The sequence below is a fragment of the Berghia stephanieae genome, chromosome 1 (genome assembly GCF_034508935.2).
Source record: "Berghia stephanieae isolate SIO BIC M18660-M18661 chromosome 1, UCSD_Bste_1.3, whole genome shotgun sequence".
NCBI classification, from domain to species: domain Eukaryota; kingdom Metazoa; phylum Mollusca; class Gastropoda; order Nudibranchia; family Aeolidiidae; genus Berghia; species Berghia stephanieae.
Window position 1 is genome coordinate 41,002,594 of NC_088360.1, and position 18,404 is coordinate 41,020,997.

An 18,404-nucleotide genomic window follows, 5' to 3' on the forward strand; every position below is an offset into this window, starting at 1 on the left:
CTTGATCTGTTTTGATATTTACGAACATCAATTCTGATTTTGTTTGAATGTCAAACTTTAATCCTGAGAGGTTCGTTGATCTTACAACCAGCACCCCACCGTACCTATCTCCTCTGTCTTTCCTGAACAAGTTGAAATCTGTTTCTGATGGAAATATTTCATTGTCCTATATTTCAGAATTTAACCTATATCTGAGAATGTCTGGTTTTATGTCTGATATCAATTTCGAAAATAAGAGTAATCTTGGAGTTATACTTTGAAAGTTTTTGATCATAGTTCTAAACATGTTTCTGAGTTCACCATTTCGATTAGTGTTAGTTTGTTTGCTATATTAAGAGATTTATTATTTGAGTTGGTTCGGTTATTGTTTCTCTTTATTTCATCTGGCATAATGTTGGTCCTTCTTCCCCTCTTTTCTGTTGTCTTTCTTTCAGATGTCACGTTATCATTTTGTTTACGTAAATCCTGCATACCATAAAAATGATCAGCTCTTGTCATTGTGTTTTGCTGATATATATTGATGCGTCGTTTTCTATTGATAGTTCGAAGTTGACGTCACTCAGGTCTTTGTTATTGTTTTTTGCCATCCGCGTTTATGAGTAATTCTCATTAAACTGTATTAACCAGACTATAAACGATCATGGTTACACACAGTTTCGTGTGTTGGTCCGTTATACTTCCGGATGGCAATGTTGTGAACTTCTTAGCCAAGCGCATACTATATATTGGCATGTTGTTGGGAATGTCGTTGACTGGTATGTTGATCAGAGACCTTGGACGCCGTTGTGTGATATGTACTTTGTGTGCTCGATTAGAATGAAAAGTTGGAGGTCTGTGACCTATTTGGACATTTATATTTCTTCGTTTCCGCACACTTCTACAACTTGGTCGTAGCGTAGCCATCGTTAACTTATAGCTTGACACTGACCAAAAAATGACGTCAAATTACAAAGTTTTTGGCCGCAAAAGAAAACAAATCGTGAGCTGTATTCACTAGTTCAACCAATGGAGTCACTTGTTTCTTTGAGCTCTACTAGCAATAACTCAATAGACGCTGCACAAAACTGAAAATGAGGTCCAACTATAAGTCTTAGAGGGTTCTAGTGTCAGGCTATAAGTTAACGATGGCGACGGTCGTAGCCGCTGGCCATCATTACCGTGATACCAAACGATTCTATGTCATTCCAAATGTTGCCGTGATACGGATAAAAATAGATATGGTACATCGTGACAAAAAAAATCTTTACGAAATGTAATCAATAAATGTCAAATAAAATATTTCAAACACTGGAATCTACACCACTAAAATGTTAATTTATCTAAAAGTTCTCTTTCTAAGAAATATGTATCACAATATACAACAAAACTTTATTCAAACGATTGTATAAAAACATCCGAGACTTTTGTTTTCGAAATCATTGTTTTACTACGTAATCAATAGAACCAACAGAGAAAACGATGTGTTAACGTATACGTTATAAGTTATATAAGCTGGCAGATGCTATGATTTTCTTTGGCTAAAAGCATAGCATCAATTATGTCGTCTGGTGCTGCGATCTGAAATGGGAGCGATCTATATTCAGGTTTTCTTCCAACCAAGTCATCAATTTCAATCACATTATTCGTTGCTGTCCAACCGTTTGATGTTTCTTATCAAATGGAAATACACTGCTTTGTTTATGAACGTTGTAAATATGTGCCAATGCAAGCTGAACAAAATGACTAACCGTGATGTTAGATATTGTAAAAAATGTGAACATGTTTCACTGTGTGGGTCACTTAGAGCACATTTTGAAATGTGAGCAATGACCTCGAGCACATGGAAAAATAATTTAGATCATCCCCATTACGTTATACTTGTGATTAATACTAATTTCGGGGCTGGCATAATTGACCAGTAGATTTTTGACCAATCAAAACATGGAATTTGTGACAAACCTTCACATGTTACGTCAGACATAGAATATTTTGTTTAAACTATTCAGTCGTTCTAATTTCTTCTATATTATTTTGTAAATAGACCAATAACCATGAACCGACGCTTATGACGAAATGAATGTACGAATATAACCGATTAGAAATAATAATATTGAAATCCATTTCACTCACTCTATGTTGCTTTAACCTTTGACGATTTGTTTCGATACAACCATTTATTTCTTATTTAGATTTCTTTTGTCCATTCAAAAAATTGAAGAAAAATTTTGTTTTAGTTAATGCTATGTGTACAGGTCATTTTGCTGCACAATATTTTGTATGACATTGATTTTTCCTTTTGAGCTAAAAGATTATTTTTATGCTGGGTGGTATGCAGTCTTGGAGGAAATCCGGAAGATACTCTGTAAAGCCCCCCATAGACGCCGACATCCGCTGATAGCGGTACGGATGACCTATCGCTGTGACCCAATCCCTGCGTTTATCGCAGATGATTTTTGCCCACATACGGGGAGATATTTTTTTGAGGCGATCGGCGATCGTGGGCGTGGCAGTATAAAAAAGTGGACAATTTTTTTCGGATTTTCGCTGTTTTCACGTCGGATTCGTGATCAGCGTCAAATTTACAATAGGTTTGATATTAAGAACTGTGTGTTTACTCCAAAAATTGGTGAAATTAGAAATAAATTTTAATTAATAGTGAGGCTACAATCCCAGTTACTGTCTGTTATTCTATCTTTCGTCTTGCGCACAATAGTGATTACTTCTCACTAAATTATATCAATTAGACTGTTGAAGGAACGAAATTGACATCATTCCACTCTTTGTTATTGTATTAAGGCAGTCATTTTGGTAATTAGTTCTCACTAAATTATATCAATCAGACTTTTAACGTTCAAGGTTACTCGTAGTTTTGTGTGACGGTACGTTATTTCCGACTGGTGGATGTTGTGAGCATTTTACCTAAACTCATAGCATCAATAACCGTCCAAGATATTCGCATCATATGTAGCAATAGCTATAATAATCTAACGTCGAGAGAGAGAGAGAGAGAGAGAGAGAGAGAGAGAGAGAGAGAGAGAGAGAGAGAGAGGGGGAGAGAGAAAGAGAAAGAGAGAAAAATTTACTTGCGCTTTATATACCGCTATATTCAATAAAGGTGCTCAAATCACTTTATAAGGGTCTTTGGCCAACATAAAAACATTTTAGACGAGACATGACTGTTAAGTGATATTGCAATTGTTTCCCGACAGAGACGACGCTGTAAACAGCGAGGTACTCATTTTAACAGTGAACAAGGTGAGAGAATGCGAGTAAAGAGCCTTTTCCAAGGACTCAATAGTCTTCAACAGTCATAACGTCACTTCCTTCCTAATGACGCTGGTAACTTAGTAACACTGGCTCTAAACTATCGGAACAATGGCGGACGCCGTATGAAATATTTCTCCGGCGAGCTTAAACGCGTATCCAGAGGAAAAAAACGCCATCAATTTGATCATGTTTTGACTTCTACACATTCTGATCACAAGGCATATGAAAAGGGAATGAAAAGTTCTAGCCAGCATGAAGAATAAAAAGTAATGATTTTCTTTGTTTAGAACCAAGGTGGCCGCCGTGCCGGGTCCGTGACATCAGACTACTGGATCCAATTATGCGTCACTCAGAGCGGGACTCGAATCCAGTACCGTCCGATCCAAAGGCGAGAGTCATTTCACAAGATCACATGCATAGTCGCACAAAAAAGTGACGAGAGAATAGATTCATATGTATTGAAGGAGGAGAGAGCGGATGGAGTGAGTAAAGTTCTTGGATATTTATAGAAGGAACCAAATTGACGTCACTCATCTCATTGTTATTGTTTTTAGACACCCATTTTTATGATTAGTTCTCATTAAAATATATCAGACTATAACGTTCAAGGTTCCATGTAGATCTTTGGGCTGGAGTGATATTTCTGGCTGGCGGACTTTGTGAGTATTTTAATTTAACACAGAGCATCAATAGAAGGAATGAATTTGACGTTAGTCAACCCGTTGTTATTGCTTTTAGACAGCATTTTATAATTAACTTATCACTAAGTTATATCAATCAGACAATGAACGTTCGCGTTTGCAGTTTTGTGTGTTAATATGTTATACCCCGATGGAGATGTCGTGAGTATTTTTCCAATACGCATAACATCCATACATTTACAATCCGATTTAAGTTTAAAAGCAACGTAGACCACGGAAATTTTTCCATTTTGTGGACAATAAAGATTTGTTATTTATCGTCATTATTATTATTATTATTATTATTATTATTATTATTATTATTATTATTATTATTATTATTATTATTATTATTATTATTATTATTATTATTATTATTATTATTATTATTATTATTATTATTATTATTACTATTATTATTATTATTATTATTATTATTATTATTATTATTATTATTATTATTATTATTTATAAAACAAATCGACAGTGTTCCCGTGGCAGGTTAAACGGGTACTCCTCGGGACTACTCGCATTCGCACCCCCCCCCCCCAACCACCACCGCCACCACACACACGCACACAGCTCTTTTTTTTTTTTTTTTTTTTTTTGGGGGGGGGGGGGGCGTTGTTTGTAGATTATAATTCAGGGTTACAATGCCCACCTCTGTCATCACGTAGTCAAGGCTTTTTGGCATCTGCCAATCCCAAATGTCTGTGTCAAGGCCGGCCGTCATGTCGCGACAACGGGTGAGGAGGAAAAAAAAAAAAAAAGAACTGGCATATTATTATATCATTAAATTGAAAATCATGAAAACTATTTTTTATTTTGTATGAACGAAACTTTTGCCATCTACCTCTTCCTGGCGCAACATTTATAAAAATATTATTTAAAAAAATAATAACACAGCATTTATTTGGCGCAATATCCACGTGCTCAAATCGCTTTACAAGGGGTCCCAAGGCAACAGCAATATTAAACTTGAAAGACGAGACATGACGCCTGTCAGGCGATGTGACATTTTTTTCCCAACAAAGACAACGAACGGTCATGTACTCATTTCACACCTGAGTACGGTGAGAGAATGTGAGTTAAGAGCATTTTCCAAGGACTCAACTCTGCACCACTCAGAGCGGGTCTCGAAACCTGAACCTTCCGATCCGAAAGCGAGAGTCATACCACTTGATCCATCACAAAACAGGGAGAGGCCCTGTTCTGTCGGCCAAATAGCCTCAATATTAATTAAAATTTATTTCTAATTTCATCAATTTTTGGAGTAAAAACATAGTTCTTGGTATCAAACCTATTGTAAATTCGACGCTGATCACGAATCTGACGTCAAAACAGCGAAAATCCGAAAAAAATTGTCCAATTTTTTATACTGCCACGCCACCGATCGCCGATCGCCTCGAAAAATTTTAAGCAAGACGGGCTTTGCGAGCGATGGACCGTACCTAGGTTTATCGGCCAGGTATTTGGCCTCACACATTGCGTTTTCACCCCGGTTTGCCTGATCGGGGTCTGGACCAGGATCATATCCGGGCGTGTATGGAGCCTTTAAGGAGAGAGTTAAATGCTTTGGAACGGGAATTTTAACTAATACCCCAACCAAACGTTTAGGGGAGTGATCATCGCTGTTACAAGTTCCATGTATACATTGTTCCAGCATTTTATAAATCTTTGTACACTTATTCTTTGTTAGTAGTACAATGGGATGCAACCTGGGTGGGGTTCCTGACCTCCCATAGTGGGCAGGGAGGTACTTGATGTGTCTTCTATACCCCTTATATAATATTTCTAACATGTTTTCTGTCTTTGTCTTGAAGGCTCCATCAGGCAAACCGGGGTGAAAACGCAATGTGTGTGGCCAAATACCTGGCCGATAAACCTAGGTACGGTCCATCGCTCGCAAAGCCCGCTTTGCTTAATATTTTTCGAGGCGATCGGCGATCGGGGGCGTGGCAGTATAAAAAATTGGACAATTTTTTTCGGATTTTCGCTGTTTTGACGTCAGATTCGTGATCAGCGTCGAATTTACAATAGGTTTGATACCAAGAACTATGTTTTTACTCCAAAAATTGATGAAATTAGAAATAAATTTTAATTAATATTGAGGCTATGTGGCCGACAGAAAAGTGCCCCTCCCTGTCTTGTGATGGATCAAGTGGTATGACTCTCGCTTTCGGATCGGAAGGTTCAGGTTTTGAGACCCGCTCTGAGTGGCGCAGAGTTGAGTCCTTGGAAAAGGCTCTTTACTCACATCCTCTCACCGTACTCAGGTGTAAAATGAGAACATGGCCGTTCGTTGTCTTTGTTGGGAAAAAATGTCACATCGCCTGACAGGCGTCATGTCTCGTCTTTCAAGTCTAATATTGCTGTTGCCTTGGGACCCCTTGTAAAGCGCTTTGAGCACGTGGATATTGCGCCAAATAAATGCTGTGTTATTATTTCTTTAAAATAATATTTTTATAAATGTTGCGCCAGGAAGAGGTAGATGGCAAAAGTTTCGTACTTGTTCATCGTAAAACTTATAAAGGATTTCATACAAAATAAAAAATAGTTTTCATAATTTTCAATGTAATGATATAATAATATGCCAGTTCTTTTTTTTTTTTTCCTCCTCACCCGTTGACGCGACATGACGGTCGACCTTGACACAGACATTTGGGATTGGCAGATGCCAAAAAGCCTTGACTACGTGATGACAGGGTTGGGCATTGTAACCTTGAATTATAATCTACAAACAACACCCCCCCCCCCCAAAAAAAAAAAAAAAAGAAAAGAGCTGTGTGCGTGTGTGTGTGTGTGGTGGTGGTGGGGGGGGGGGGGTGCGAATGCGAGTAGTCCCGAGGAGTACCCGTTTAACCTGCCACGGGAACACTGTCGATTTGTTTTATAAATAATAATAATAATAATAATAATAATAATAATAATAATAATAATAATAATAATAATAATAATAATAATAATAATGATAATGATAATAATAATAATAATAATAATAATAATAATAATAATAATAATAATAATAATAATAATAATAATAATAATAATAATAATAATAATAATAATAATAATAATAATAATAATAATAATAATAATAATAATGACGATAAATAAAAAATCTTTATTGTCCACAAAATGGAAAAATTTCCGTGGTCTACGTTGCTTTTAAACTTAAATCGGATTGCAAATGTATTGATGTTATGCGTATTGGAAAAATACTCACGACATCTCCATCGGGGTATAACATATTAACACACAAAACTGCAAACGCGAACGTTCATTGTCTGATTGATATAACTTAGTGATAAGTTAATTATAAAATGCTGTCTAAAAGCAATAACAACGGGTTGACTAACGTCAAATTCATTCCTTCTATTGATGCTCTGTGTTAAATTAAAATACTCACAAAGTCCGCCAGCCAGAAATATCACTCCAGCCCAAAGATCTACATGGAACCTTGAACGTTATAGTCTGATATATTTTAATGAGAACTAATAATAAAAATGGGTGTCTAAAAACAATAACAATGAGATGAGTGACGTCAATTTGGTTCCTTCTATAAATATCCAAGAACTTTACTCACTCCATCCGCTCTCTCCTCCTTCAATACATATGAATCTATTCTCTTATCACTTTCTTGTGCGGCTATGCATGTGGTCTTGTGAAATGACACTCGCCTTTGGATCCCCCCTCGTGGATCTTTACCTTGCAGTTGGTGAGGGGGCTTGAGGCACACGGGAGGGCAAAGGTGTAAATCCCGGTCGACCGTCACGAGACCATCCCGGGTATCGAGCCAACGAGCCACATGAGCTGCTCGCCCCGGTGTGTGACTAAATTTGATCCAAACCCGGTGCCCGAATAGCAGCCCTATCCCGGGCGCCACACTATTGTCCTTATGTCGAGTCCCAAACAGTCCCGTCAATGGCGAAGCGGTCTGCCGCCTAGCCAAATAATACCGCGTTCGTGTCGCCCGGGTCGTCGGCACGTCCGAGAAAAAAGCAAACGTCCCATGCATCAATCGATTCGCGGCCTGCCGATTGGAAAATGCGACGGCGGGGATGGCGAACTGACGCGTATATTGTCCCTGAACGTCGAGAGCCAGAGTATGGCAAAAAATGAGCTTTTATCAAAGCTACTGGCCGTTCATTGCGTTGATATCCTCCTTTTACAGGAGACCCACCTTTATTCAGGCGCGCAATCTTCCCGATTCCAGATCCCAGGCTATACGGTGGTCCAACGCGAGGACACTTCGAGGCTCAAAGGAGGGGTTAGCGTTTACGCTAAAGAGCCATCGAAGGTAAGGGTCATTGAGAGCGTAACGGACAGCAATGGGGTGAACCGAATTTCCGTGGAAGTAGGTGGACTGTGTTTGCATAATATTTACAAACCACCTAGAGCGACTTGGACTACACCACCGGTACCGGTGGTCAGCCATCCTTCCATCTGTCTGGGAGACTTTAATAGCCACCATCACGAATGGGGCTACCGAGACTGCAACGAGGCAGGAAGACAACTCCGCTCATGGATGGACTGTAATGATCTACACCTAGTGTACGATCCTACAGCCAAGGGTACCTTCCGGGGTACCCGCCATAAGAAGGAGTATACTCCAGACCTCACCCTCGTAACGAAAGGCGCGAACGGTGAACCGTTGCAGGTGAAGCGGACAGTCCTCGGGGACTTTCCGCATAGCCAGCACAGGCCGGTTCTTGTCACAGCTGGGGTGACAATACCGAGGGTGCAGTCTCTCCCACTTTGCAGATGGAATTTCAGGAAGGCTGACTGGGAGGAATTCAGTTCCTATATCGAGCAGGTCTGCCCTGCCATTCCTCCCAAGTCCAAGAATATAACCAGATTTAGTAGGCTACTGGTTAAGAGCGCTCAACGCTCTATTCCACGGGGCAAACGGAAATTCTACACCCCTTGCTGGACAGCAGAGTCGGAAGAGCTGTACCGAGAGTACCAGCAGACCCAGTCCCAGGACACAGCCGATAGACTACTCCAGTCTCTGGCAGAGGGAAGGAAGCAACGGTGGCAGGAGACCGTGGAAAGTCTCGACTTTACACACTCCAGCCGCCACGCTTGGCGTTTGATAAAGAAATTGGACCCAGATCGGAATTTCGCGAAGGCTGCACCGGAATGCGAGGCAGACACAATTGCCAAGAATATTAAGAACCGTAGCAAGCGGGTCCCTAATCAGGCTTTTGAGCGCGGTGTCCGCAAGGCGTACCGTACGATTTTGGACTCGCTACCTGCGGAGGAGTCGGACTGGACGGCCCCGTTCAGTCCCCGAGAAGTGGGTGCAGCCATTAGCGAAGTGAAGAACGGCAAAGCAGCTGGGATAGATGGTGTATATCCCGATATGGTGACGCATCTGGGCCCCAGGGCACGGGCCTGGCTAGCAGAGGCAATGTCTGACATCCTTGCAAACGGAAAGCTTCCACAAGTGTGGAAGCATGCGAAGATAGTTGCCATCCTGAAGCCAGGGAAGCCGGCGAAGGAGGCAGACAGTTACAGACCCATATCGCTGCTGAGTTGTCTTTACAAACTGTTGGAGCGTGTTCTATTAAACCGATGGGGGCCGGTCCTAGACGCTGCCCTGCCACCTGAGCAGGCAGGCTTCAGGGAAGGGAGGTGCACCACGGAGCAGGTCATTGCCCTTACAGAGCATATTGAGCACGGGTTCGAGAGAAAACAGCAAACAGGTGCTGTGTTTATAGACCTATCAGCGGCGTACGATACGGTCTGGTGCGATGGGTTAATGCTCAAACTTGCAAAAATCATAAGGTGCAAAAAGACCTTGAAGTTGTTCTCTTCGATCTTAGGGGAAAGGCAATTCCACGTCGCGCTGGGAGACGCCACGAGCAAAGTTAGGAAATTGAAGAATGGGGTCCCTCAGGGGTCGGTACTTGCGCCAATGTTGTTTAACGTTTACATTAGCGATATGCCGAACACTTCCTCCCTGAGGCTGGGATACGCAGACGACTGGGCACTCGTTACTCAGAGTAAAGTGTGGACCCGTCTCGAGAGCGTACTCAGCGAGGACGTCACCAGACTCAAATCCTACTTTGACAAGTGGTACCTGAAGATGAACACTTCAAAAACCGTGGCCACTGCATTTCACTTATGCAGTGGTTGGCACACCCGTAAACTGAATGTCCTAGTCGGGGACCAGCCACTCCCATATGAGCCGCGTCCAAAATACCTAGGGGTGACGCTGGATCGCAGCCTTACCTATCGGGTTCATCTCGAAGGGGTTGCCCGGAAGATAGAGAAGCGGAATAGTCTTCTGAGGAAGCTGGCGGGATCGACTTGGGGCGCTAGCCAAGCGCTCCTGAGAACATCCGCCCTGGCACTATGCTATTCCACCGCGGAGTATTGCGCTCCAGTGTGGGGTAGAAGCAGAAACGTTGAGAAGGTGGATGTAAAACTTCGCAAGTCGATGCACATAGTGTCGGGAACGCTAGCAACAACCCCTAGAGAATGGGGCCCGGTGATGGCAGCGATCCAGCCCCCCGATGTCCGGAGGGAGACCATTACGGGAAACTGGCTGAGTAAGATCAAAGAGAGAGGGAATGGGGATACCCCTCTCATGCGCATAATGAACGGTGCCCCCGTTTCGAGCCGAAATAAGTCCCGGCAACCCTTGTACGCAGAATCCCTGACTACGGACAGAGCTGCACATACGAGATGGAAGTCGGTTTGGACGAATTCAATCCCTCGTGGGGGCGGGGACCTACACTCCTCTAAGCTTGGTGAGAAGTTGCCAGGCTTTGATACCAGTAAGAGGAGACACTGGGTAGCTGCGAATCGGCTTCGGTCGAGGAGCTGCCTAACGGCCGGTGCGTTACATCAGTGGGGTCTAACTTCCTGTCCTTTATGTCCACGCTGTGGGCAAGAACCCGAAACGGCAGAGCATCTAGTCGAAAGGTGTGTTGTGACGATGCTACCGGGCGGGTTCGCGACGGTGCACGAATGCGGACCGGACTTTGCTGATTGGGTCGATCGTCATAACATAATAGTGTGAACCATAAGAAGCTGCTGCCTTTGGATCGGACGGTACTGGATTCGAGTCCCGCTCTGAGTGGCGCATAATTGAGTCCTTGGAAAAGGCTCTTTACTCGCATTCTCTCACCTTGTTCACTGTTAAAATGAGTACCTCGCTGTTTACAGCGTCGTCTCTGTCGGGAAACAATTGCAATATCGCTTAACAGTCATGTCTCGTCTAACATGTTTTTATGTTCGCCAAAGACCCTTATAAAGTGATTTGAGCACCTTTATTGAATATAGCGGTATATATAGCGCAAGTAAATTTTTCTCTCTTTCTCTTTCTCTGTCTCCCTCTCTCTCTCTCTCTCTCTCTCTCTCTCTCTCTCTCTCTCTCTCTCTCTCTCTCTCTCGACATGTTAGATTATTATAGCTATTGCTACATATGTGCGAAATTCTTGGACGGTTATTGATGCTATGAGTTTAGGTAAAATGCTCACAACATCCACCAGTCGGAAATAACGTACCGTCATACAAAACTACGAGTAACCTTGAACGTTAAAAGTCTGATTGATATAATTTAGTGAGAACTAATTACCAAAATGACTGCCTTAATACAATAACAAAGAGTGGAATGATGTCAATTTCGTTCCTTCAACAGTCTAATTGTTATAATTTAGTGAGAAGTAATCACTATTGTGCGCAAGACGAAAGATAGAATAACAGACAGTAGCTGGGATCGGTTCTGTCGGCCACATAGCCTCACTATTAATTAAAATGTATTTCTAATTTCACCAATTTTTGGAGTAAACACACAGTTCTTAGTATCAAACCTATTGTAAATTTGACGCTGATCACGAATCCGACGTGAAAACAGCGAAAATCCGAAAAAAATTGTCCACTTTTTTATACTGCCACGCCCCCGATCGCCGATCGCCTCAAAAAAATATCTCCCCGTATGTGGGCAAAAATCATCTGCGATAAACGCAGGGATCGGGTCACAGCGATAGGTCATCCGTCCCGCTATCAGCGGATGTCGGCGTCTATGGGGGGCTTTGGAATGAGACTACTAGGTTTTGTCCTGGTCCTGGTCGGAGTCCTGACTGGGAGGGAAACAGTCAATTGCATAATTATTGTTCTGGGAGATGATATTTTTTCCTTGTAACGCATTTCTCTTTGATGTATTACTATATTTGTTATTTGGAGTATATAATGTAAGCATTTGAGTATATTCCTCTTTGTTGGATATTGTGCTTGTGTCCGTATGAGACTTATAGGTGATCTCAAACTAAGTACAAAGGTGGTATGCTCTTGGAATCTACATCTGATCCCTATTTGTTCCCAGTTCCCATTTGTCTTACTTTTTCCTGGGTGCTTTAATTGTGATTCTAGAATATGACTATCCCATTTATTTCCTTTTTACTGGCGATGATATAACCTTAATTTGATGCAAGCGCCGTAAAACCTTATAAACAAAAGAAACAATCGGAGGCACCGAATGTTGTCAGACAATTTTGTTGACAGGAAATAAAATGTCAAGAGTACTTCAATATGCAGAACGGCATGGAATGTACTCTTTGATAACGATCGAATTGTTAATTACATTATCGAATTTGAAGAAAACTCTTAAGACAAAGCTATTTATGTTAGTATTTTCAGTGTGAAACGAATTCGACTTTCGAACTTCTACGAAGCTATAAAAATGGTATTGTTTTCGTGAAATGAATAGGCAAATGACTAATTATTTATGAACGTATCCCATTCACGAGAACGTAAGCCTCTCACACACGCAGTCACTCAAACATCGACGGACTTCGCGCACTCATTTATAAAAACCAATGCAATCATCCTTAACAGAGTCATTGGGTTGATTATACATATTGTAATTGAATAATTTACATATACAAGTTTTTGAACATGCCAATGCTTTATTCATTCTGCTATTACAAAATTGTAAGCACGAAGCAAACTTGTCTAATGTATTAATAAAATGTGATACAGTTGAAAACAAACATTCGAGCATATTTTGAAGAAAAAAAAGATTATTCGCACCTGAGGGTTGTATAGAATCATTTGTGCCATATTTCTTCATGTCGTTAAGCTTAATGATAAAAGAACGTTTAACCTCTGATTAATCGTTGTCTTAAACAGAATGAAAACATTTGCTATATTTCAAAATTGTGTCAACATCTAACAGATATTTTACAAAATGGAGAAAGTGTTGTGTCGAAATTTCTTTTCACTGTGTTTGTTAATATGGTGTGTCCACTCAAAATCCGTGTTTAAATTCCGGGCAAAGTCAACAGTTAAAAATTTGATAAATTCAGAGGCCGTTGACAAGATAAGGTCATCACTTGAGTGTAGTGTTATTTGCAGCATAAAGAATAAAAATACAAATATTCATGGAGCCTGTGAAGCATACAGTTATGATTCAACCAACAAACGGTGTCAGCTTTATAAGGGAACAGGGAATTCTTCCGCTGTGAGTGTGTCCGTCTATACCTATAAATGTAAGTTACATAAATCACAACAATCATCAATTATATATATATATATATATATATATATATATATATATATATATATATTATATGAATTTATATATATATATATATATATATATATATATGTGTGTGTGTGTGTGTGTGTGTGTGTGTGCGCGGCTACGTGGTCTATGTCATTCGCCTTCCGATCGGAAGCACCCTGTCTGAGCAGAACATAGTTGAGTCCTTGGAAAAGGCTCTTTATTTACATTCTTTTCACCGTACTCAGATGTAAAATGAGTAACTGGCCATGTCTCGTATAACATATTAAGTCCTGCTGTTGGCTATGGACACTTTGTAAAGCGCTTTGAGCACTCTTTTGGATATTGGCCTATGTTTAATCTCAAGGTTTTTTAAATCAGTTGTATTTGTTAGGCAAACTGGCTGAATCAATCTGCATTATGTCGGGGGGACAAAAAGATAATAGGGTCTAATACAGATTAATATTTCTAATGCTATATTCACATAGACATAAAACCTTTTGGGTCAGTTGGTAATCCTTTTTTTTTACGTTACCCTGAAATAATAATAATAATAATAATAATAATAATAATAATATATAATAATAATAATAATAATAATAATAATAATAATAATAATAATAATATATAATAATAATAATAATAATAATAATAATAATAATTAATAATAATAATAATAATAATAATAATAAATTAAATAATAATAATAGCAATAATAATAAATAATAATAATAATAATAATAATAATAATAAATAATAACAATAATAATAATAATAATAATAATAATAATAATAATAATAATAAAAATAATAATAATAATAATAATATAATAATAATAATAATATATAATAATAATAATAATAATGATAATAATAATAATAATAATAATAATAATAATAATAAATATAATAATAATAATAATAATAAATAATAATAATAATAATAATAATAATAATAATAATAATAATAATAATAATAATAATAATAATAATAATAATAATAATAATAATAGTTGTGATGTATTAGGAATAGGAATATGTTTTGGATTTTAATATAAAGGAATGCAGTAACAAGACAGGCATTATCAGCAGATCAACTGGATCTCCTACAATGGTTCTTAGTGAGTGAATTAGAAAACAAATAGTAAAATGCTAATATACCACAATCCGCCCCCCCCCCTATTCTAAAAATAATGAATGAACATTAAATGTTTTGTTTGTTTTTGTCTTAAGCTGTCATTGTTTAATGATTATGTAATACCAATGGTAGTAATAGTAGTAGTAAACAGTAATAATTAATTATAGGAGATGCGACGTAATGAGAAAATTAAATTACATAATCAGAGATGATTTTATATAAACATGAGGTGGTAGTCGTTAAAGTGTGTCTGTATTTGCGTTAGCTTTTGAATGTATGTATTCAATGTTGTAGTCAAAACCCGAAAGAGACGAAACATAAGATCTTTGTTATCTGGTTGCTGACATAGCTGGTATTCCTCTGGTTGGGTTGAAGATGTATTTGAGTGGTTGGTGGTCTGTAATCAGAGTAAAGTTTCTGTCGCAAAGGTAGTAGAAGAATAGCCCAAATGATTGAAAGAGCTTCTATATCAATTTGTGCTTAGTTTTTCTCTGCATTGTTCAGTGTTCGTTCTGGAAGCATAAGGATGGGTCGCTCTTCATCGTTTGGTGTGATGTGGGAAAGAACAGCGCATCAGTTGCAATGCGAAGTGGCAATTTTGGGTCATATCGAATCAGGACTTTGTTTGAAGCAACCATTTGTTTGATTGTATTGAATGCTCTTTGAGCGTTGTCGGTCCATATGAAATTTTGATTGTATTTGAGGAGATCATATAATGCGTGCGATGTTGTCTACCCATTTGTGGTAGTAATTTACCAGTCTGATGAAAGATCTTAGTTGTGTTTTTGAGGTCGGTGTTGGAGCTTTTGTTATTGCTTGATTTTGTCATCTGTCTTGTGTAGGCCATCTTTATTATTATTATTATTAATAATAATAATAATAATAATAATAATAATAATAATAATAATAATAATAATAATAATAATAAATGGCATTTATATAGCGCTTTGTCACAGGCTCTAAACGCTTTACAGTGATATTAAACAAAACATATTACAGTAAGACAAGTTTGATAGAAAAGTGATACGAATTCAATTTAACAGCAACAGAATATGTTAATAGTATTGCGACATTATGAAGTAAAAAGATAAAACTATAAGCGAGATTTGAAAGTTGTCAACGAATCCGATCATCTCACGTGTGATGGGAGAGAGTTCCAAAATTGGGAGGCAGAAAATTGAAAAGATTGTTCACCTGTTTTACGCGGCTTAGGTTTGACAAGGATTGATTGGTCGTTGCTTGACCTCAAGTTTCTATTTGGGACATATGTTTAGAAGGGCTTTAATATATGAGGGACTGTTGGTGCTCAAGACTTTGTAGACAACAGTACAAATCTTATAAGCAACTCTATTTTCCACAGGAAGCCAATGTAACTCACGGAGAAGGAGAGTAGCTGACGGGTATTTTTGGTTATTGCGCACAATGAGTCTGGCTGCGTATTTTGAGCAACCTGAAGTTTACTCATTTTGTCTTTAGCTAAATTCGCCCAAAGGGAGTTACAATAGTCCAATTTAGATAAAACAAGGGAATTAATTAAAAGTTCTGCTATACGCGTTGGTATTAAATGACGAATTTTGCTTATATTTTCATTTCTATGTACATTGAGTGTTATTCACGTGGCTTGTCATGGAAAGATCTTTATCAATGATGACGCCAAGGTTTTTTGCTTTTTAAAAAAATTCGATTGTGCTATTTCCGAGAGTAATAGGTGATTTATTTGCCTGTTTAAGGATACTGGACCTTTCACACATTAAAATCTCAGTTTTACTATCATTTAATTTTAACTTGTTATGGTACATCCAAGATTTAATCTCATTAAAACCGCTCGAAATTCGTTGTATAAAGAATTGTATTATTGATTTTTATTCCGCAGAAGAATTTGAAAAATTGTCATATTTCCATGTTGACTTTCATGCCATAATCTTGAAATCTCTGTAGAACAGTACACATAGTGTTGTAGTGGGCCTGATCAGTTTCCCCAGTGAGGATCATATGATCTTGGTTGCACTGAACGCCAAGGATAACTGTACTTGGTCGTTGGTTTTCTGCCATATTGTTAGTGATGATATGATGCCGAAAGGAAGTCTATTGAACGAATACAAGCAAGACGTCGCCAAAATTATAGTGTCCCGATAGACTTTTGAAAGTGGTTATGTCGTAGTCTGCAACTGACTCACTACTCAGCTAGTTCCGTAGATGGAATTTATATCTTTCGATTATTTCCAGCGGGACTGGGTTGAAATGCTGAGTGTGTTTGTTTTTTTTTTTTCGTAGCTTGTAAACCAGGTGCTCTTAATGACCTCAGCGTATTAAAGGTCTTTGGACCTATAGATGGACAAGTAGTGCCGTCTGGTTTGTAGTATGCACATCATTTGCCATGATTTGGGCATCCAGCCTTTCGATGTAGCTTCGAAATGACTCGCTTTCATCGTAGAGTGCTTGGGCATTTCAATTTATATGAATTATAGGAAATAAATACTTTTAAATCAATAAATTTACCTCGTCGCCAGTATGATGTATTGGGAATAGGAAGATGTGTTGGATTTTTATATAATGGAATGATGTAACAAGACAGGCATTGAAAGTAGATCAACCGAAATGGAAGTTTTTATTCTTGGAACTGTTACAAAGGTTCCTAGTAAGTACATTGAAATAGTAAACAAATAATAATATGCTAAATATACCATGATAATAACAATAGTAATAATAATAATAATAATAATAATAATAATAATAATAATAATAATAATAATAATAACAATAATAATAATATAATAATAATAATAATAATAATAATAATAATAATAATAATAATAATAATAATAATAATAATAATAATAAAAATAAAAATGATGATGATGATGAAGATAATAATAATAATATCAATTACAATAATAAAGGTATGACTGTTTTTGGCTCGAATAGGGCCATTTAAACCGATTGATATTTGAAGAACGAGTTGTCTGGCCTGGTTAATAATATAGATTGTATATTATGACCATTTGCAATGACAAAACAGTAATTAAATCCCTCGTTGACTTAGGCACTACTAAATGTAAAATAATCATTCTATCATTATCTCTTCAGTGGACGGTGTATATGGAGACTGGTCGTCATGGGGTTCGTGTTCCACTACCTGTGGAGGAGGTACTCAGACTAGGAACAGGGTATGCAAAGCTCCAAAACACGGTGGTGACGACTGTGTGGGACCAGCAACGGAATCAAAGGGCGGATGTAACACTAATCCCTGTCCAAGTAAGTATTCACATTGACTTAGTGAGCAATATAGACCTTTCAGAAGAATAACTTCCCGTCATTATTATTTAGGGGGATAGAAGATACAGTAAATGTCAGTCTCATTGGATAAGTCAGTTTATATTATGATGTAGAAGAAAGTAATTACGTTAACGATAACGTTTGGATTGAGCCACACTTTCGTGCCCATCAGGTCGTGGGTTGAAGGTTCTAAAGTTGAAAGAGAGTAAAAATAGTCCTTCAGCAGATCCATTAGACCCATAAGGCCGGAGTTTATCCCGGTTTATATAAGGCGAAACGGAAAGTGTTTGCTACCCTTTAGATAGGAAGCTAGTCTACTGCAAAGTATTATCCGGCAGATAAAATAGACTCGGCTAACCAATCACTAATGCGTGGACTACTTAGTCGGGGAAAATATCTTGGCTACATCCACTAACGATATCTGTCCATTTGCATGTGAAGTGAGTGATCTAAAAATGCTATCAGGACCCCCTTTATTGAAAAGAACGAAGGTAATAGCCTAAATAAACAGGGAAAATATCTAAAATCTTTCATTTCTTGTCATTTTAAC

At 38.3% G+C, this 18,404-nt stretch overlaps 1 protein-coding gene across 1 annotated transcript in view; it reads left to right on the forward strand.

Annotated features, from left to right (window-relative positions):
- Positions 1–12,772: 12,772 nt before the first annotated feature.
- Positions 12,773–18,404, forward strand: part of LOC144974743 (contactin-associated protein-like 2) — a 35,790-nt gene continuing 30,158 nt past the window's right edge. The window contains exons 1-2 of the mRNA XM_078917959.1: positions 12,773–13,426; positions 17,666–17,833. Of these exons, the coding sequence (XP_078774085.1) occupies positions 13,126–13,426; positions 17,666–17,833 (469 nt within the window). The 5' untranslated portion in view covers positions 12,773–13,125. The remainder of the gene's footprint in view (positions 13,427–17,665; positions 17,834–18,404) is intronic.